Raw genomic sequence first — 23194 nt, forward strand, 5'->3', positions numbered from 1 at the left:
AGTGGTCCGATATGGCCCGTTTGCAATACCATCTGACCTACATCAATAGCAAGTACTTGTGCCAATTTACTATAGCCTATAACACATAATTTTTTTCGTTTGAAAGTTAGCGCAATTTCAAGAGAAGAAGGAATGGACGGAAGAACGAATGTTTATCGCTAGATCGACTCAGAATTTCATTATGACCCACAATATATATACTCTATGAGGTCTGAGAGCAATATTTCGATGTCTCTAGGATATATACCTTATTGTATTTTACTATGAATTTTTTTCTTGTCATACAATATTCCTCCATTTGTGTGTAGGCAGCATTTGACATTATGTTAAAAAAAAATTATTTGAAAAATATAAATAAATTCAAAAATAAATAAGCCAAAAAAAATTAAAATGTCTTTTAATTTCAATTACAAATTATGGGTTGCTACCAAACGTGATATTGACCATTTAATTAGAAGACAAAATGTTATGAAAAAACGTGATCCTATTGGTAATTCAAAAATTGCATTCAAAATTTTAAGTGAAATGTTTGTTCTTTATGTGGAATTGGTGGGAAAGCTTGGGTATCTCTACAGCAAAACTATACAAGTGCAAAAACGGGCAGTTGTACGAAATCTACTCGAATCAGCTTCGCGTAGCTTAATGACATTGCGAAAAGAATTAAAAAATCTGGAACTAAGTGAATATGTATATATGAATAATGTCCTTGTGGCACGAAAGTTGACACCAAATAATATCATTATATGGAGATCCCCAGAATTTGTATATCGTAGACCTTCAGAGTTGCAAGAGATTGTCCATCCGAGTTCAGAAAATGATTGCAAAGGCAATGTTAAGAATTTAAAGGATATTAAAAATGCCATACTGATTTTACAAGCCCATGAAAAAGCCAGACAAGCCAGAGTCTATAAATCCTCCATTTTATGGGGTAAAGAGGTTCGATACAAGCCCCATCGGATTGATTATAAATTTAGCCATAGATATAATCAACCCATGAGTGTTCCCGTAAAAAGGACAATATTTAGAATTCAATTAACCAGGCCTAATGATGAAAAATGTAGGGATATTGGAATACAATTGCCTCAAGTGAAAAATATTGATGAAGACGAACAATTAAAACTCAATGAGCAAAGGGAAAAGGCAGCCTTAAAAATACAAAAATATTGGAGAAATTATAGGGAAATTAAAAAATATAAAATTGATTTATTAAAGCAAAAACGTTTATATGGCATGGAACGAAAGAGGGGATTTAAATTGGAAACATTTTCTTACCAACTGAAAGAAGCGTATAAGATCGAGTCAAGGTCAAAGCAAATGCATTCCGAATTATTAAAATTAATGTCTGATGAAAGGACACGTTTACTGCAAGAACATTCCGCCAATATCATGGAAGACATATCCGATCATATAAGAGAATGGCTAAGGGAATTTTATGAGAAAACTGGAGATTTTCATCCTTATCCAGAAATATCGAAACAGGGTACTGTATTAGTTCTTCTCGATGAGTCCATGAATCTCGAGGAATTTAAAGAATATCAAATTTTCCAAAAACTCTCCAAGGAAGAGAGGAAAGCTCGTATGGAAAAAGAGAAACAAAAAAAGGCCAACGAAAAAGAAAAAATTAAAAAACAAAAACTCAAGGAAGCCAAACAGCGGAAAAAGTTAAAAGATTCCGGAATGTTTGATATTGCTGATCTCATTGGAAATAATAAAGACATGGGAATCCTTGAAAATACCTTGAAACAATATTCTATAGATTGGAAGAATGTAGATGAATATTTGAATAAGGAGCATAAGGCTATTGAAGAATGGATTACAGAGTCGGAAATGGCTGTTATTCATAAAGATTTACGATATTTAGTGGATGAATTTATGCGTCTCGAATATGAGCAACTTAAACAAGCATGGTGTATGGATAATAAAAAGCCTTACAAACCACCAAAAGTCAAGCAAAAGAATGCCAAAGAGGTTTCCCAAAAGAAGAAGAAGAAAATTAAAGATCTGGAAGATCTTGATCAACGTTCCATAGAATCTCTATACCAGGAACTTTGCGATAATGGCATAATTGAAAAATTCCCATATAAATCATTGCAGGATTATTTTGGTGAATATAATTTCCTAGCTGATGATAGTAGAGATGCCGATAATTTGGTTTCACAAACACCGCGAAAAGGCGACTTGAAATTACTTCTCCAGGAATATATACTGGGATATGGAGAATTTCCCAATGATAAACCCAAATCCATTTGCCTCATAGGTCCTAGAAATAGTGGCAAAACTATTTTATGCCATATCATTGCCTCAGAGTTGGATGCCGTTTTCATGAATCTTAGTCCTGAAAAAACTCTGCTCTTTGCCAGTAAACTTCAATATTTTCTAAATCTTATCATGCGTGTAGCTAAGGCTTTCCAGCCCACCATTCTTTTCATCGATAATGCTCATCGATTATATTGGAAAAAAATTCCCAAAGATCAAACCTATTTACAACCTACATTACTTCAAAATGCTCTTAGTAAAAAAATTCTTAAAAATATACGAAAAGATGATCGGATTCTAGTATTGGCCACTAGTAATGAGCCATGGAGTGCTAAACCAAAATTTCAAAAAGTTTTTGAAAAAATTTTATTACTACCCAAATCTGATTATGGTACAATTTATCTAATGTGGTACAATTTGCTCTCACAACGTCTCAATGAAGGTGTCTATAAGGATTATATGATGTCATCTTTAACTCTTCTATTGCGTTTATATGAACCTGGTGATATTTTCGATAGTATTGAGAATACTTTAAATATCGAGAGATGTATAAAACTGCACTCGAAATCTTTAAATCCCTTAGAGTTTATTGATTATTTTATACAACGCAATGATCCTATATTTCCTCCACAAGAAAATCTCTTGGAGAAATTTGAGAAATGGTGGATGAAAACAAATTCCTATAGTAAAATGAAAGCAAAAGTGTTGATGGCGAAGCAAGCGAAGAATGCAAAGAAGAAGTAATTTAGTTGTACATTCCAATGGTACACAAAATATATCTAAATATTAAAAAAAAAAAAAATTGAAAAACATATTAAAAATTGTATGTTATCGAAGTTGAGCTAGGTTAGGTTAGGTGGCAGCCCGATGTATCAGACTCACTTAGACTATTCAGTCCATTGTGATAAATACCACATTGGTGAACTTCTCTCTTATCACTGAGTGCTGCCCGATTCCATGTTAGGCTCAATGACAAGGCACCTCCTTTTTATAGCCGAGTCCGAACGGCGTTCCACATTTCAGTGAAACCACTTAGAGAAGCTTTGAAACCCTCAGAAATGTCACCAGCATTACTGAGATGGGATAATCCACCGCTGAAAAACTTTTTGGTGTTCGTTCGAAGCAGGAATGGAACCCACGACCTTGTGTATGTAAGGCGGACATGCTAATCATTGCACCACGGAGGCTACCACACCCCTTCTGCACACCTAATTGAGTTCCTTAAATACTTCTAGATTTACAATTTCAGGCAAATCGGTTAAAGACTACGGTTTCCAGAAACCCAAAAAGTGATATAGGGATATCGGTCTATATGCGGGCTATACCAAAACATGGGATGATATATACGATATTCGGCACATCATTTTATGGTTCTAAAATACGTCTAGAATTCCAATTTTAGGCAAATTGGATAAAAACTACGGATTCTAGAAGCTTAAGAAGTAAAATGGGCAGATCGGTCTATATATAGGGACTACACCAAAACATGGACCGATACACACAATTTTCGGCACACCATTTTATGGTATTAAAATACCTCTATATTTCCAATTTTAGGTAAAGTAAATAAAAACTAACATCTCTAGAAGCTCAAGAAATAATATCGGGAGATCGGTATATATGGGACTTATACCAAAACATGGGCCGATACACAATTTAAGGCACACCTTTTTATGGTCCTAAAATACCTCTATATTTTTACGGTTTCCATAACCCCAAAAAGTGATATCGGGATATCGGTCTATATGCGGGCTATACCAAAACATGGCACACCATTTTATGGTTCTAAAATACGTCTAGAATTCCAATTTCAGGCAAATTGGATAAAAACTACGGATTCTAGAGGCCTAAGAAGTAAAATCGGCAGATCGGTCTATATATAGGGGCTACACCAAAACATGGACCGATACACACAAATTTCGACACACCATTTTATGGTCTTAAAATACCTCTATATTTTTGCAATTTTAGGTAAAGTCAATAAAAACGTAACATTTCTAGATGCTCAAGAAATAATATCGGGAGATCGGTCTATATGGGGATTATACCAAAACATGGGCGGATACACAATTTAAGGCACAGCTTTTATGGTCCTAAAATACCTCTATAATTCTAACTTCAGGCAAATTGGAAACTACAGTCTCTATAAGCCCGAGACCCCAAATCGAAACCAATATAACTCATCTTCGAACTTGACCTGACTGCAAACAAAAACGAATCTGTGCCAAATTTCAGCGCCATTATTGAAGGTTGTATCATAATTACAATAGATAAATTTACCCTTACTTCAATTCTCCACTTCTTTAACTCGGAGTCAATACCAAAGTCATTAGTACAAAGTTAATTTTTTTTAGGACAGGGCATTCTATTTTTAGTTTTGTGAAATATATTTCCCTTTTCTCCTTTTTCAATTTTTCGTTTTCTTTAAATTTATTTTTCCTTTTCGAAAGTATCATCAGTGAATGCCTATGCACAGAGTTTCCAATTAACCATTTGCCAAGGATACTTCCTATCCAAATTTTCTTCATTAGGATATCAAAAGCAATACGCATACCATATCACACATATTTTTTTCAGGATTTCGTGTGCTACATTCCATTGTTGTTGCTTTTTTGTATTTTATTGGCTTTTGTTGTTGATTGAATAAACCGGAAACGGAAACCCATCAGCATGAGTCGTTGAAATCAAAAGTTTAGCCAATAAAAATCACTGCCTCTCTTCCTTTTTCTCTCTCTTTCTTTTTGTTGAAGCAAAAATACACAGTTCTATAGCCATATTCTACCAAAAGCCAATATTTTTGGACACAGGGCTTTGTGTCAGCAAATGTTACCAAATGCCGAGCTAAACAAAATATCAAAGGATTCATTGAATACATCATCATCGTCATCAACATCATCATCAACAATTCCCAAATAAATTCTTTCATATTCTTTCACACTTGAATAATTGTTTGTTCTGCAAACGATAAGTATCCACCGCGTTGGGGATGTAGCGATGGTGGGCGAAATAACAAGTAATTGCTCTTGGGATATTCGAAGAAACGCCACAAAATTCCAGTCAGCCAAAACAGCCAATATCACACCACTGCCACCACACCACATAGTCAAATGCCATTCAGAGTTCTTTGTCTGCCTTTGAATATGACCAATTCGCATTGTTGCTTTCTATGATGCCTGATTAGGCACTGTTCTAACTTTACACTCAGCTAATATTTATTAACAATAAGAACAACAGCAACATTGTTTCAATATCGCCAAAAATCCTTTTAGGAGAAATGGTTAATTGTATCTTGGTATTTATTGCACGAGAGCCTGTGTAATAGGGATGTCATTTCGAAATGAGAAAATTTGAAATGTGGTAAATGTGATAATTAACCCTTTGGTGACAATAGTTGCTGATATGCTACTTCTGAGTTTATAATGTGTTTGCGTTTATGGTTTTAGGCTCTTATTCAGTGTGATTTCATATGCGGGGGCAGAACACAAAAAATTTCCAAACAAATGAAAAACATTTTTTACTATTTTTCTAACAGAGTGAGTTAACATATTTTCCTAACAGAGTGAGTTAACATATTAACGTTTTTGAATAGAAAATTAATGGAATTTATAGAGAACGATTTTTTTTGGTACGATTGCCACTCAAGCCGAAAATAATTTACGAAACTTTGGAGAAAATTTAATCAAAAAACTACAAAAAATCATATTTGCAAAATTTTATTTTTATAAAAAATATTATTTTATAAAAATATTATTTTTATAAAAAATTTCGATTTCTACAGAAAATTTTGTCAAATTTCGATTTCTATAGAAAATTTTGTCAAATTTGTATTTTTATAAAAATTACTATAATTTTTTTTCTACAGATAATTTTGTCAGAATTTTAGTTGTATAGAAATTTTGTCAATATTGTTTGTATACAAAATTTAGTCAAAATTTCAGTTCTATGGGGAATTTTATCCATAGAAAATGTTATCAAAATTTTGATTTATATAGAAAATTTTGCCAAAATTTCATTTCTATAAAAATTTTCTCAAAATTGTATTTCTATACCAAATTTTGTCAGAATTTTCTGTCTACAGAAATTTTGTCAATATTTTATTTTCATACAAAATTTTGATTTCTAAAGAAAATTTTGTCAAAATTTTAATTTCTAAATAAAATTTTATTTTTTAGAAATTTTGTCAGTGAAAACATGAGGAAGCCCCTTTGAGGTCACAGCTTGTTGTCCAGACAGTTAACCGTCTTCATTAGTTTGCCTTACGGAGCATCTTATTTTTCGTCATTTTTTTGTTACTCTTTATTAATGCGATCTATCTTATAGATATTTAACATTATTCTTAATATATAAATATTATATTAATTGGCAAATTCCAGTGGTGTTACCATTTCATAAGATTATTACTTCTGTATATCATTTCGCCATTTAGAACATTCTTTGCAATTCGCTTCGTGGCTTTGTCCCAGATAAACTCTTCCTTCTCGTGGTAAGTTTTGTCACGTCATCGCTGACTCCACGACCTTTCTATTAACCCCGTCATATGATGGGTTCCCCAAAATGGTGATAATGACGCCTTCCTTTATGTACCAATCAGATTCTCTACCTCCTTTCAGAGTGCGGAAAGGACCAAACCTCCCCTCCGCCTCTTCACCTTCCTAATACTTCTTACCAATGCTTAAATAGCTAGCCTTTCTTGTAGCATTAACCGCAAATAGTTCAGGGATTTCGTCCTAAAAGTGGACGAAAAAACAGTAACAAGACCTGAAATGATCCGAAAAGTGAAGTGGTACATGCTGCAATAGAACAAAAGTTGATGTTGAGCTGAACATTTAGCGAGAACGTACGTAAACGTATCGGAATCTGTGCATGGACTAAGTCCATTAAAGTTCCAAAAAGTGCAAGAGCCGAACGATACAAAACATGGTTAGAATGGAAAGAACCAATATAGCACGAGTGAGCATTTTGTGATCAAACGAAATGATTGGGGTTAATTTCCAAAGAGGTAAGCTGAAAATGTTCATCTTTGATTGGGCAGCAGAAATAAACGCCGTCTCCGTAAAGGCCAATGGTCGCTCCTTGTTCATGTTCATCGACTGTGGGGTCCAAATAAATGCCGAATATTATCAAGGAAATGTTCTGAAATATTGAAGTCTTGAGTAGACTACCAGTTCACCCGCAGACCATGGACATTACAATAGAACTTAGCTCCATCGCACTCCGTAGGCGATTCTCCTGCTTCATATGGCCACAAAATTCTCTCATTCCTGTTTTTTGCACCTGGGACATTTCTGAGAGTAAGGTTGGTACTAAAAAATATCAAAGTTTCGATCATTACAAAACGGCGCTACGCCGAGAACGAGCCAAAATACCGTAGAGGCTCTTTCGTGAAGCGGTTGAAGGCTTTGTCGGCCATTTTAAGGTCAATTTTTTTCCCAAATGTTGCCAGTTCGAACAAATCTAAACTAAATAAAAACGAAACAATGGTAGCAGTTTTGTGATGTATCAGATAAATGTACTTAGAAGAATGGAGAAATTTTGTAAGAATGCCAATCAAGAATTTAAGCAATCTTCAATCACACTGTTATAGTCCCTGAGAAAGTAAGGAACTTACTTTCGTAGAAAATGGCTACTTTATTGTTGTCGGCAATACTCAGTCTTTTAGGCGAAAGACGTTCATCTTATACTGCACATGAATTCATCATCGTCCTAAATTCTGTGAAATTTCCTCTATTTTGAAAAGATCTACCTTATTACATGTTTTCGTTTATGGCAACGTATCCGAGTCTAATCCCAAAGATCAAGTTCGATGCCAGGACTGAGCATTTCCGACAATGAAGAGGTAGCCATGCTCTAAGGAACTACGGCTCTAAGCGGTGGATCGTTACAAACTATATTAATTTACTTTTGTTGCATAAGATGTGTGTAAGAAGTAGTAGTATGTGTGTAAGTAACTCAAGAAAGAAAATGTTTAAAGGATTTTAGAGAACGCAACCCCAATAGAGCCAACGCGGATTGATATGTCGGTGCAACATACTAACAGGCGACAACTAAGAAAAATTAGGGCGCGAGCAATTTTTGTTGGATTTGACTCACCTTGAAACACCCATACTTTCGACTGCTGTTTACTTTCGGGCTCAAACGTATAAATCCATGATTCATCACATGGCATGGTGTCATCGACTTGTTTCTAAGCACCGTGGTCGTATTTTTTGAAGATTTCTTTCGACCAATCGGATCAAGCCTTTTTTTGAGCTATTAACAAATTGTGTGGGATCCAAATCGAACAAAGTTTTTTTTTTGATTTTCAAATGGTCATACAATACTGAATATATGCTGGTGCCACTAATGCCTAAGGTTGCCTCAATCTCACGATAGATCACATGACGATCTGGCAAAATCAGTTGACGCACAACATCAATGGTTTCCGGAACAACAAGGGTTTTTGGACGATCTTTATGAAATTTGTCTTGGAGTGAACTACGGCATTGGTTGAATTCACCATACTGTCGATAAATACTGGTCATTATAGAGCTTTATCGCCAAAAAGTGCGGCACCGTTCATCGAAACACTGTTGTTTAGTTAATCCACGTCGAAACTGGGAAAATCAATTGCAAGAAAATGTTCACGGTTTAATTCCATTTTCTGGGCAAAATTCATCTTGTAAGGAACACAAATAGCGCTCGTATGACAATTGTTCTGAGTACCTATAACCCCAAAAATAGTAATTTCGATAGAGCAGTCTGTTGACAGATCGTAATACTAGGGTTGCTCAATCCCGAAGTATAAAAGGAACAATTGGTATACTGATATAAGCACATCTCATATAAGAAAGTTATCTAAATGTATGAACAACAATTGCCTATAAGAATGCAACGAATATAAGAAATAAAAACGACAAGGGACTCGGCTACAAGAACACCTAAAACCATGGATTTATGGAGTCAGTGAGGGCCTTGGAAATCATGACTGGGCACCTAGAGTGGATGGTGCATCTGCATCTTGTGAGATTAGAGAGACCTTGAAGAATTACCTATGTTGTCCTATCGAGATTTAAGTCACGACACAGAGATAAAGGCACAATTCGAAACCTGAACTAACATCGAAACATACAGGTAGGGTAATTAATCGAGAATATGAAATTGAATGGAATAAAATAATGATATGATCTAAGGATGACTTTGGAGGTCAAACGATTTGAGACTGGTTTCAGCCTTACAAACTTTTCATATTCCCCATCTCATGATTGTAGGAACAAAATCCCACATCATTCGTAATGTAATCCCTAATTTTTTGAGTACTTAACTTCAGTTTTCTGAAAGGATTTATTTGTTAAATGCGTTGTGTTTGTGTGCTAGCTCATTTGCTGAGTACCAGAAAGAAATATACAGAAATGCACATAAGGCCAAGTGTATGTGTAGAAGGGGGTGTGGGTGTCGACCAAAGGATAAACATCTAAAATCGAAATCATTTGTCTTCGTGACTGTTTAGCATCAAAGCAAACTATTATTCATTTATCCATGCAAACACCACCCTCTCGCTCTTTTCTCTTTAACGATTCATCATAGTATTCTTCGAAACAATCTTGTGGATATTACTGGCCCTTTTATCCACATTGTTGTTGTTGTCGTTTGACGTCCTCTACTTTTCTATTGTTCTCGTTGTTGTTGTTACTATTGCCAACAATAGCATCTAAGACAACCGGTGATATGCAAAGTGATTTTATCTATAATATTTGCTGGTCGTGGCGGGGGATGAAAGAGGAGTTAAGTAAAATGATGGATATATTTTAATATCTTTAATGCAAACCCAAAATAAATCAAAACATCCGGGGTGTCCAACGTTAATTGATAGTCATTTCCGTCTCCTTGTGGACATAATGGAATGTCAAAAGCAATGTTTGTAGATTGCGGAAATGTGGTCCAAGTAAATGCTAATTATTTTTGGTATTCAAAAATTAGTTAAACACAGATTTCGGTACTCTCTATACACTGCATAAATTGGGGATCTGACTTTTTGTAAAAATTCATTTTTGCTAATTTTTCAATTAAAAATTAATAGATAAAATTAACTTTTTAATCAAACTTGAAATATTATGTCAAAGATTTTTTTTTTTTCATTTTAATAATTTTAATTAAAATAGTAATACAATTGATACAATTAACATTCTTATCAAACTCCGAAGATTAAGTCAGCTAAAACAACTTTAAAAAAAATATTCATAAAGGGTGATTCTTTTGAGGTTAGGATTTTCATGCATTAGTATTTGACAGATCACGTGGGATTTCAGACATGGTGTCAAAGAGAAAGATGCTCAGTATGCTTTGACATTTCATCATGAATAGACTTACTAACGAGCAACGCTTGCAAATCATTGAATTTTATTACCAAAATCAGTGTTCGGTTCGAAATGTGTTTCGCGCTTTACGTCCGATTTATGGTCTACATAATCGACCAAGTGAGCAAACAATTAATGCGATTGTGACCAAGTTTCGCACTCAGTTTACTTTATTGGACATTAAACCAACCACACGAATGCGTACAGTGCGTACAGAAGAGAATATTGCGTCTGTTTCTGAGAGTGTTGCTGAAGACCGTGAAATGTCGATTCGTCGCCGTTCGCAGCAATTGGGTTTGTGTTATTCGACCACATGGAAGATTTTACGCAAAGATCTTGGTGTAAAACCGTATAAAATACAGCTCGTGCAAGAACTGAAGCCGAACGATCTGCCACAACGTCGAATTTTCAGTGAATGGGCCCTAGAAAAGTTGGCAGAAAATCCGCTTTTTTATCGACAAATTTTGTTCAGCGATGAGGCTCATTTGTGGTTGAATGGCTACGTAAATAAGCAAAATTGCCGCATTTGGAGTGAAGAGCAACCAGAAGCCGTTCAAGAACTGCCCATGCATCCCGAAAAATGCACTGTTTGGTGTGGTTTGTACGCTGGTGGAATCATTGGACCGTATTTTTTCAAAGATGCTGTTGGACGCAACGTTACGGTGAATGGCGATCGCTATCGTTCGATGCTAACAAACTTTTTGTTGCCAAAAATGGAAGAACTGAACTTGGTTGACATGTGGTTTCAACAAGATGGCGCTACATGCCACACAGCTCGCGATTCTATGGCCATTTTGAGGGAAAACTTCGGAGAACAATTCATCTCAAGAAATGGACCGGTAAGTTGGCCACCAAGATCATGCGATTTGACGCCTTTAGACTATTTTTTGTGGGGCTACGTCAAGTCTAAAGTCTACAGAAATAAGCCAGCAACTATTCCAGCTTTGGAAGACAACATTTCCGAAGAAATTCGGGCTATTCCGGCCGAAATGCTCGAAAAAGTTGCCCAAAATTGGACTTTCCGAATGGACCACCTAAGACGCAGCCGCGGTCAACATTTAAATGAAATTATCTTCAAAAAGTAAATGTCATGGACCAATCTAACGTTTCAAATAAAGAACCGATGATATTTTGCAAATTTTATGCGTTTTTTTTTTAAAAAAAGTTATCAAGCTCTTAACAAATCACCCTTTATAATCTCATGTGTAGAAAATTTTATTTATGCATAGGTATGTATACAATATTTATACCCTGCGCCACACTGTGGAACAGGGTATTATAAGTTAGTGCATATGTTTGTAACACCCAGAAGGAGACGAGATAGACACATGGTGTCTTTGGCAATAATGCTCAGGGTGGGTCCCTGAGTCGATATAACCATGTCCGTCTGTCCGTCCGTCCGTCCGTCCGTCTGTCTGTGAACACATTTTTGTGATCAAAGTCTAGGTCGCAATTTAAGTCCAATCGCCTTCAAATTCGGCACATGTTCCTATTTTGGGTCAGAATAGAACCCTATTGATTTTGGAAGAAATCGGTTCAGATTTAGATATAGCTCCCATATATATCTTTCGCCCGATATGCACTAATATGGACCCAGCAGCCAGAGTTTTATACCGATTTGCTTGAAATTTTGTACAAACATAACACTTAGGAGTATAGTCAAGTGTGCAAAATTTGATTGAAATCGGTTCAGATTTAGATATAGCTCCCATATATATCTTTCGCCCGATATGGACTTATATGGCTCCAGAAGCCAGATTTTTGGCCGAATTTGGTTGAAATATTGCACTAGGAGTACAATTAGTAGTAGAGTGAAGTGTACAAAATTTGATTGAAATCGGTTCAGATTTAGATATAGCTCCCATATATATCTTTCGCTCGATATGGACTAATATGGTCCTAAAAGCCAGAGTTTTGGCCCAATTTGGTTGAAATTTTGCAGAGGGAGTAGATTTAGCATTGTAGATATGCGTGCCAAATTTGGTTGAAATCGATTCAGATTTAGCTATAGCTCTCATATATATCTTTTGCCCGATATGCACTTATATGGACCCAGAAGCCAGAGTTTTATCCCGATTAGCTTTAAATTTTGCACAAAGAGTACAATTGGTATTATAGTCATGTGTGCCAAATTTGATTGAAATCGGTTCAGATTTAGATATAGCTTCCATATATATTTTTCGCCCGATATGGACTTATATGGCCCCAGAAGCCAGAGTTTTGGCCCAATTTGGTTGAAATTATGCACTAGGAGTACAATTAGTAATATAGTTATGTGTGCCAAATTTGGTTGAAATCGGTTCAGATTTAGATATAGCTCCCATATATATGTTTTTCTGATTTCGACAAAAATGGTCAAAATACCAACATTTTCCTTGTAAAATCGCCACTGCTTAGTCGAAAAGTTGTAAAAATGACTCTAATTTTCCTATACTTCTAATACATATATATCGAGCGATAAATCATAAATAAACTTTTGCGAAGTTTCCTTAAAATTGCTTCAGATTTAAATGTTTCCAATATTTTTTTACTAACATTGTGTTCCGCCCTAGAGCACTAGCCGACTTAAATTTTGAGTCTATAGATTTTGTAGAAGTCTATCAAATTCTGTCCAGATCGAGTGATATTTAAATGTATGTAGTTGGGACAAACCGTTATATATAGCCCTCAACACATTTGACGGATGTCATATGGTTTCGAAAATTTAGATCTACAAAGTGGTGCAGGGTATAATATAGTCGGCTACGCCCGACTTTAGACTTTCCTTACTTGTTTTATAATATTAAATTGAGCCGACGGGCTTTTTGGGCAGCAAATAAATCAATGACTTCTTCAGTCGGCACATTTATTCGGCGATGAACCGACATTAATGCCAATCCATTGAGTCTACTCTCGCCAGTCGAATTTCTAAGATACGTCTTTAATCTCTTCATTTTTGAAAATGAACGTTCGGATGAGCACGTAGTAACTGCACGGATGGAAATTGCAGTACTAAAGTACTTTTTTCAATACTTTTTAGCCCCGGTCAGTACCGTAGTACCCCCGCGAATGATTTAGTACCTTTTGTGTAGACATTTTTGAGTCGATATCAGATTTATGGTACAATAGCTTTGACAAAATATTTTAATATTTTGAGAAAGTCTTTATCGACCTTATTTGCTAATAGTCTTTTACAAATATGGCAAAACAGACACGTTCATGTGGGAAGAAAATCTCGATTTTGTAAAAGATATAGTCAACTTCAAGAATGTTTTAGTCAAAAAAGAATGCGATTCTATATTATCAATTTTTTATTTCGGTAGAAAATGTTGTCTAAATTTTATTTCTATATAGAATTTTTGCAAAATTTTATTTTTATAGATAATTTTGTCAAAATTTTATTTCAATTGAAAATTTTGTAAAAATGTTATTTCTATAGGAAATTTTTGCAAAATTTTATTTCTATAGAAAAAATTTTGCAAATTTTTTTTTCTATAGATTTTTTTTTTGCAAAATTTTATTTCCCTTAATTTTGTTTTGTTATTGTTGGTTTTGTTCTTTAAGCATTGTTGTTTTTTTATTGCAGCTTAAAACCATACATTGACTAAACTACAAGAGTAGCTTAACCAACAGAGGAAAAGAATGTTTGTCAAATTTATTTGGGCAAAGCCCTATAGACTGCAAGATGGTTGGATGGACGCACGTTTCGGAATTACCACATTCCTCATCAGCATCCCCTACTTGCAGCAAAACTATCAACCAATTATAAGAATAAATTTAGGCAGTTCATTAAACCCAACAATGAACCACACTTGAACCTTCCGAAAAAAAGGTTTTTGTATGAAAGGTTTTTTTTGCAAAATTTTATTTATATAGAAAATTTTGTCAAAATTTTATTTTCTTTAAAATTCAGTCTCTTGACAATAATCTTCCAGTGAAATTTTTGTTGAAATTTAGTAAAAAGTACCTTTCCGTTCAAAAAATATCTTTTTTGTACTTTCTTAAAAATTGTATTTTCCATCCCTGAGTTACTGGCAAAGTGACCAACATTTTTAAAATAATATGCACGTTTGGAAATATCTCTTTATTGCACTCTCCAAGTGCTTCCATCGCTGAATTAGGCAGGTTCTTTTCACAGGTTTTGCGCCATTTCATTTACACATGTGTGTTTGGCTGTTTCCTTGTTGTTGCTATGGCCAAACAAAGCGAGTCATGTTCACAAAAAGAACAACAAACACACATCAAAAGCAGAAATACATTTTCCAAAAATGAAGTTTGTGGTGCAAGAACAAAAACAATTTGTCGTTTAACGGGCTTTTCAACTTACGGCCGTGCGGCCGTATATATATATATATATATATATATATATATATATATATATATATATATATAAAATTCAAATTATGTTTGTTTATTTGTTTGTTTGTTTGTTTATTTGTATGTTCCGGGTTGGCGCGAAAACGGCTGAACCGATGTACTTGAAACTTTCAGAGATCGTGGGGGGCACTCATGTGCTGAAAATAGGGTACCTCATTTTTTGACATATGGTCGCGGAGAGGAACCTTCCCTTTGTCCGACTTTTTGAAAATTAGACCAAAGTTGACCGATTTGCTTGAAATTTTCATTGAAGATTGGGGTTGGCATCTAGACAAAGATCCGCTACTTTTTATTTCGATATTTGGCGGCGGAGGGGGGCCTCCCCTTTGTTCGACTTTTTTAAAGTACAGTGAAAAAACTAAAATTCTCTAAATTATCTGAGATTTACAGAAAACATGTGGTGAGGTTATGGAATTAATATGGGGTACCTGATGATTTCATATGTGGTTGGGGAGGGGGACCTCCCCCTTGCCCTACTTTTTGAAACTTGGAACAAAATTATGCGATTTGCTTGAAATTTTCATTGAATGTTGGGGTTGGTATCTAGACAAAAATCCGCTACATTATTTTTCGGTATTTGGTCGGGGCGGGGGACCTCCCCTTTGCCGATTTTTTTTTTTTTTTGTTTTGAAAGTACAAACAAAACTAAACTCCCCCGACTGAAATTTTACAAAAAAAACGGGTTATGAAATTTATATCAGGTTCCTGACTTTTTAATAAAAATAAAAGGGCATAGGGAGACATCCGCTTCTCTTAAGTACATACAGAGAAACAATTAAACTTTACCGAGTTACTTGAGGACTGGGGAGAGGTTACGATATTAATAGTTGATACCTGATTTTGTGATATTTGGACGGAAAAGAGGCCGCCCCTTTAGGCTTATAATTTGTTTGACATTTTCTGGGACGTTTACAAAAGATACGCTACATCACTTTTCGATATTTGGTCGGGGAGGAGGTCCTCCTCTAAGTTTTATTGAAATTTACAAAAGCAGTGGGGAAGGTTATGAACGAAGAGGCAACCTTCCTTGACCCACACTTGAAGGAAAATTTTAAGAATTTTCAGGGAAGGTTAGGGGTGCTATTCACTACGGTGTTTGTCGATATTGTATCGGGGAAAGTGACGTCCCTTTAAAACAATAGAGCAAAATTTAAACATCGCCGATCTACTTGAAATTTACAGGGAACGTGGGAGGAGGTGATTAAATTTATACATGATTTTTAAATTGGTATATGATTTTTCGATATCTGGTTGGGGAAGGGGAAAATTGAAATAAACTTTGTCGATTTACTTCGATAGAATTTATAGGGACCATTGAGTAGTTGCGAAATTAATATAGGGTACGTGATAGTCCGATATCAGGTCGGAGTGGTGCGAAGGTGGGGAGAGGGTGCCCTTTTGTCCGTTTTTTTTTTCTTAAATTGAAAGTAGAGGGTTGTCCATAAATGGGAACTCGGTACATAATTTTATGATTTTGGCACAGGCTTCTGCCAGACTTCTTTTTAGTAAAGAACTTAAATTTACATGAAATTGGTAGCCAACGTAGAGGGTACATCATTTTCCAACATTTTAGCAAATGTTAATGTGGTACAATTTTTTACTACGTTTGCTTTTTCCGATTTATTGGATAATATAGCGCTTAATTTTCAGATTTGTTGAGGAAAAGGATACCTTTCCTTGACAAACCACACTTAAAATTCACAAGAAATATAGAAGATTGTCCAACTACTTGAATACAGAACATTATTAAAAAAATTTGGAGGAAAGGGTACACCCTCTCCCGCCGTATTGTACCTATAAACGAAAAATCAAGTAGTCCGATTTGTTTAAAAGAATTCAAATCTTTTCGAATTTGTTTTCAGCACGAAGGATATAGTTGACTAAGTTAACGCAAAATGTTCCTCCAAATACGCTTCGGAAGGCGCAGCGAAGCGGGCCGGGTTACGCTAGTATATATATATATAGATCAATAACAACTAGATCAATAACAACTACTTGTGCCAAGTTTCAAGTCGATAGCTTGTTTCGTTCGTAAGTTAGCGTGATTTCAACAGACGGACGGACGGACATGCTCATATCGACTCAGAATTTCACCACGACCCAGAATATATATACTTTATGGGTCTTAGAACAATATTTCGATGTGTTACAAACGGAATGACAAAGTAATATAAATGTTAGATATCATAGATTATCATCACATAACAATTTCCAACCGGATCGGATAAATTTTGCTCCTCAAATGGCTTTTTCCGAAATAATTCTGCAACTTTTGAATTCTGAACTTGTAAGCATGTCCGTCTGTCTGGCTGTTGTAATCACGCTACAGTCTTCAATAATGGCACTATCATCCTGAAATTTGGCACAGATTCCTCTTTTGTCAACACGAATGCCAATTCGAAGATGGGCTATATTGGTTCAGGTTTTGATATAGCCCCCCATATAAACCGATCTCCCCGATTTGGGGTCTTGGGCTTCTAGAACACGTTTTTATTCGATTTGCCTAAAATTGAAAATCTAGACCACAAATAGGTGTGCCGAATATAGTGTGTATCGATCTATGGTTTGCTATATAGATCGATCTCACGATTTTACTCCTAGACTTTCTATAAATCCCTGAAATCCCCCTGAAATCCTTTATATTATCAAGTAAACCGCAACGACGAAGAGTTTTCAAAGAAAACAATTACATTTGATTCATGGTGGTGGGTATTTAAGATTCGGTCGAACTTACTGCTGTACATACTTGTCGTTCTTTTCAATTGCATAGAAATAACGCTGTCTCGAATACCTTTCCAACGATGTATTATATTTAGACCCGTACTTAGCCAAATGCGAAAAAAAATTTGCACTAAACGTCACTAACTCGGGAAAAATAATGCATTTCTGCAAATGTACGTTTATATGGGGGCTATACCTAAATCTGAACCGATTCAAATCAAACTTGCCACACTTGACGATATTATCAAATATACTCCTTGTGCAAAATTTCAAGCAAATCAGAGAAAAAATCTAGCTTGTAGAGCCATATAAGTGCATATCGGGCGTAAGATATATATTGGGGATATATCTAAATCTGAACCGATTTAAATCAAACTCGACATGTGTAGCTAGAAGGTTAAATATACTGCTTGTGCAAAATTTGAAGCAAATCAGAGAAAAAATTTGGCGTGTGGAGCCATATAGGTGCATGTCGGGCGTAAGATATATATTGGGGATATATCTAAATCTGAACCGATTTTGCTACCTGTGCAAAATTTCAAGTTAATCGGAGTGAAACTGTGGTCTCGGAGTGAAAATTAATTTCCGGTAGCCATGTAAGTGTATGTCGGGCAATAGATATATATGGGAGCTATCTAAATCTGAACCGATTTCCACCAAATTTTTACTGTACCGCTAATTAGACTCCTCGTGCAAAATTTCAAGCAAATCTAAGCAAAACTTTGGCTCAAAATCATCGAAATCGGTTCTAAGACGAGGTGACCAATTTTCAACGCCTACAGGTCAGCCCGTGGACCCACTAGGGATCCACAAATTTGCAACCTTAGATAAAAACACCTCAGTTTTCATACAAAATTATGTTGATACCTGTAACCGTTCAAAAGTTGCAGAATTATTTCCAAAAAAAAAATAACGATTTGGAACCACTGTGCGACATCAGTTAACGAATTTCTGGGGATTGAGTTGAAAATAAGTTTTTAGGGGGCTCAAGAAGTCAAATCTGGGATCAGTTTATAGGGGAGCTATATTTCTGTATAGTCCGCTATGCCCCCCATAAGCTATACTTGTCGGCCTATAGATATAATTTTTAACGGACGGTGGTGATTGATACTATCTTTCCTGTGACTGAAGAAATTTAAATTTTCTATGATATTTTGTTTTGTGTACTTTTTACACACAAAAAAAATATCACCAACATTTTTCCAATAAAAATTTTATTTTAATTTTAAAAAAATTTTCAATTATCAAAAAATTTAATTAGTTCAACAAATTTTTTAATAGAAACAAAAATCAATCATAGAAATTAATAGTATCAATTATGTGTTTAATTGGATCTATTAATTTGTTAATTGACGTTGGTGATTGATAGTATCATTTCTGTGATTGAATGAATTTCAATAAAAATTAATTGGATCAATAAATTTCATGATTGAACAAATATTTTTTTCTGTGTAATTGGATCAATTAATTTTTTGCTTGCAGATAATGTTTTTCTGTGTATGCTTGGTCCCCCATCAAATGTCCATGGAACTTCTCTGTATTCTGTCCTAAATGGATTTCAATGCCGCTAACGTTACTCAAGTTTGTTTTCAAATTCTATTATAGGGTTAGTGTGTTCGTATGTGTGTGTGTGTGACACTATTGTTTTTATCCAGCGTTGACTTTGACTTGATGCTATTTAGTTAAATTGTTTGAAAGATAGAGGTACTTGGTCCTAGTAATAGTGCTGGCGACGTTTCCATTACAAAGAGGATTGATTTTCGGTTACTTGAAAGGGGTAGTAACATTGTTGTGATGCCATCTATGGATTTTCCGACCTATCTCCAGGCAAGGTTTTTGTATCAACATCAAGAGTGTACACAACAAATGTTTGTTCCTTGGTTTACTTTGATTTTTCAGCTTATATTTTTATTTTAAAATCAAAGCTAGTGGCCCAATAACAATGGCTATTATTTGCAATTTTGAAAATGTTTAATTCCGAACGGGGGCGTTTGTTTGTTTAATTGAGATGAGGGAAACCATTATGCAAGAAAAATGTGTGGGTTTGAAGGGTTTCATGATTTGCATTTAGTATTCATTTCATTGAAAATTGCTTTGAAACGGGTGAGTATTAAATATTGTTTAATCAATGCCTTATTCTATGATTGACCTATGGAAAATTTTAGCAAAATTTAAGGGCATGGTAGAAGAAAAGGGGAAAGAGTTTACTTTTGGGTGTACACAATTTGCATCTATAAAAATTGTATTGTACGATCAAAACTCTATCGTTTATTTAAATTTGAAAAACAGATCCACACGATGTAAAACAGACCATAGTGAACTGATGACATTTCTGAGTGTTTCAAACTCTCTCTCTCTCTCTCTCTCTAAAAATAGGTCATTTAGAATCTAAATTTTAGATAAACACAGAATTGGGCAACACTCGTTGATAGGAGTGAAGTTCCACGCTTGTGGTATCACAGGGGAATAAATGGTCCACTTGAGCATAAAATAACGGGCTTCAACTATACCTAACCTAACCTAATTGTTGGAAATTTGGATGATAAGTGCATATTCCCTCAAAAAGCTAAGTCGGGAGAATGGTGTATATGGGTACGGGGTGCTTGATATGTAACGCAGTATTTTTATACCCACCACCATAGAATGGTGATGGGGCAGAGAATGAAGCCGACACATTTTTGTCGGCGGCGGCGGCTTAACGGCTGAGCCGATATAAATTTGTTTACTCGGCGGCGGACAATTATCCATTATAAAATCAATTTGAAGTTAATCGAATGGTAATGAGATTAATTGTACAACCTATCTTACAAACAAATTTACTTTTCGTTCAAATTTTCTGAGCTAAATTTTTGCTAAATTATTATAGCAGATTAAATATGATCGGTTGTGTTCAAAATTTTGGAAAAAATACGACAATTTAATAAAATTTTTTCTGATTTTAATCGATATTTTTGATTACTTGGCGGCTAAATTTGAGTCGAGATGAGTCGACATATTCGGCGGCGGCGTCGACTGGCAAAAATGGTCGTTGGCGACTGAAATCGGCGGCGTGACTCGGCGGCTTCATTCTCTGTGATGGGGTATAATAAGTTTGTCATTCCGTTTGTAACACATCGAAATATCGATTTTCGACTTTATAAAGTAAAGGGTGGTTAAATTGTAAGGGCCGATGTTGAATGTGAACCACACCTAAACGCCAAGTTTTTTTTCCGAATTTTATTTGACATTTCTCTACTTCAGACTTACTCAATTTGAACCATGGAGAGATACACAATCCAACAACGTGTTAAATGGTTCCAAGAAATGGCAACAGTGGATGATCAATTTTCGAAGAAAATCATCTTCAGTGATGAGGCACATTTTCACCTCAGTGGATTCGTCAATAAACAGAATTGCCGCATTTGGGCGAATGAGAATCCAAGAGTGATTATCGAAAAACCAATGTACCCACAAAGAGTGACTGTTTGGTGAGGTTTATGGGCTGGCGGTATCATCAGGCCGTATTTTTTCCAAAATGAGGCCGGTCAGGCAGTTACTGTGAATGGTGTTCGCTATCGTGAGATGATAACGAACTTTTTATGGCCCGAATTGGAAGATATGGATGTGGCCGATATGTGGTTTCAGCAGGACGGTGCCACTTGCCACACAGCTAACGAAACAATGGCTCTTTTACGCAACAAATTCAATGGCCGTGTTATCTCAGGTAATGGCGATGTCAATTGGCCGCCAAGATCATATGATTTGATACCATTGGACTTTTTTCTTTGGGGTTATTTGAAAGAAAAGGTGTACGTCGATAAGGTAGCAACAATTCAAGAGCTAAAGGATGAGATAATTCGGCACATTAACGGCATAGAACCTCCATTATGCCTCAGCTTCATCGAAAATTTGGACCATCGGATGAAGGTGTGCCACCGAGGTCGCGGCGCCCATTTGGCCGATATTTTGTTCCATACATAATTGAGTACTACCTATATATCATAATAAAATAAAATTACAATAATTTCCTAAATAGTTTGTGTTTTATTCAAAATCAACATCGGCCCTTGAAATTTTAACCACCCTTTATATACATGCTTGATCAGGGAGAAATTCTAAGACGATATATGCATGTCCGTCTGTCTGTCTGTTGTAATCACGCTACAGCTTTAAATAATGGTGCTATCGTCCTGAAATTTGGCACAGATTCGTTTTTTGTTTGTTTTGATATAGTCCCCATATAAACCAACCTTCCGATTCGGGGTCTTGGGCTTATAAAAACCGTACTTTTTATCCAATTTACTTGAAATTGAAAATCTAGGGGCATTTTAAGACCATCAAAAGGTTTCCGAAAATGGTGCCTATCGATCAATGTTTTGGTATAGCCATTAGCGTAGATAGACAATTTTCCTAGGGGGGGCTATAGCCCCCCTAGCTAAAAATTTATATTTCAATTAATGTTTTATTTCATAAAAATTAATAAAAAAATTAGACATCAAAATAACTCGAAAATTAATTTATAATAAAGCAACTAAAAGTAGTTCCACGCATTTCCCAGCAAAAAAATTTGGAAGTTCTTGCAAAGTCACAATTTTAAAAGCACTTCCAGAAGATGTACTCCCAATGATGTTCTTTATTTTAACTACTCAGGAAGTTCTTTTAATTAAATTTTTCATAACTTGGTTTTTTCATACTTTTAATGGGAAATTTTAACTTTTTTGTTTCAAATACCTTAAAAACGAAGTAAGAATTCATAAAATGGTACAAATAATTTAAATTTTGTCGAAAAAAATTCTAAATCCAATCTGAAAAACTTGTGAATTTTTGAAAATATTTGAGGTCAAACGTTTCCGACAAGCATTAGAATCCATTAAAAATTATAAAAATTATTTATTTGACAAAATATAACAGAATTTTTTAATTTACATTCAAAACATTGAATTCGGATCACACCTAAAGAAGTGATGCAAATTCAGTACAACGGCTGTGGAAATGGAGGACTTCCGTCCTGTGACAAGCCCATGTTAAATTCATCGCTTCTTCGCCAATTTTGCACCACTTCCGAATCCAGAAAGATCATTTTCATTACTTTTTTGGCGACGCTTTTTTGGCTGGGCTTGTTTATTTTTTATAAAAATGGAAAATCGCAAATAGGTTTTCAAATTCTGGGGGGGGGGCTAACATTTTTCTGGGGGGGTCTAAGCCCCCTCCCCAGAGGCCTTCCTACGCTTATGGGTATAGCCCGAGTTTGCTTCTTGGGCGTCTAGAAAATGTATTTTCTATCCGATTTGCCTGAAATTCAAAATCTAGACGTATTTTAGTACCAAAAATTGTATCGGTCTATGTTTTGGTATAGCTCCCATATACAACGATCTCCCGATTTTACTTTTTGGGCGTCTAGAAACTGTATTTACAATCCGGTTTGGCTGAAATTTGAAATCTGGATGTATTTTAGGACCATAAAAAGGTGTGTCAAAAATAGTCCGTATCGGTTCATGGTTTGGTATAGCCCCCATGTAGACCGATCTCCAGATTTTATTCCTTGCGCT

At 35.3% G+C, this 23194-nt stretch overlaps 1 protein-coding gene across 1 annotated transcript; it reads left to right on the forward strand.

Annotated features, from left to right (window-relative positions):
* Nucleotides 1–322: 322 nt before the first annotated feature.
* LOC142226672 (dynein regulatory complex protein 11) lies at nucleotides 323–3058 on the forward strand. The gene has a single exon (XM_075296788.1). The coding sequence runs from the start codon at nucleotides 391–393 to the stop codon at nucleotides 2998–3000; it is 2610 nt and encodes an 869-aa protein (XP_075152903.1). The 5' UTR covers nucleotides 323–390; the 3' UTR covers nucleotides 3001–3058.
* Nucleotides 3059–23194: the final 20136 nt, after the last annotated feature.

Source organism: Haematobia irritans, chromosome 2 (assembly GCF_050003625.1).
Source record: "Haematobia irritans isolate KBUSLIRL chromosome 2, ASM5000362v1, whole genome shotgun sequence".
NCBI classification, from domain to species: domain Eukaryota; kingdom Metazoa; phylum Arthropoda; class Insecta; order Diptera; family Muscidae; genus Haematobia; species Haematobia irritans.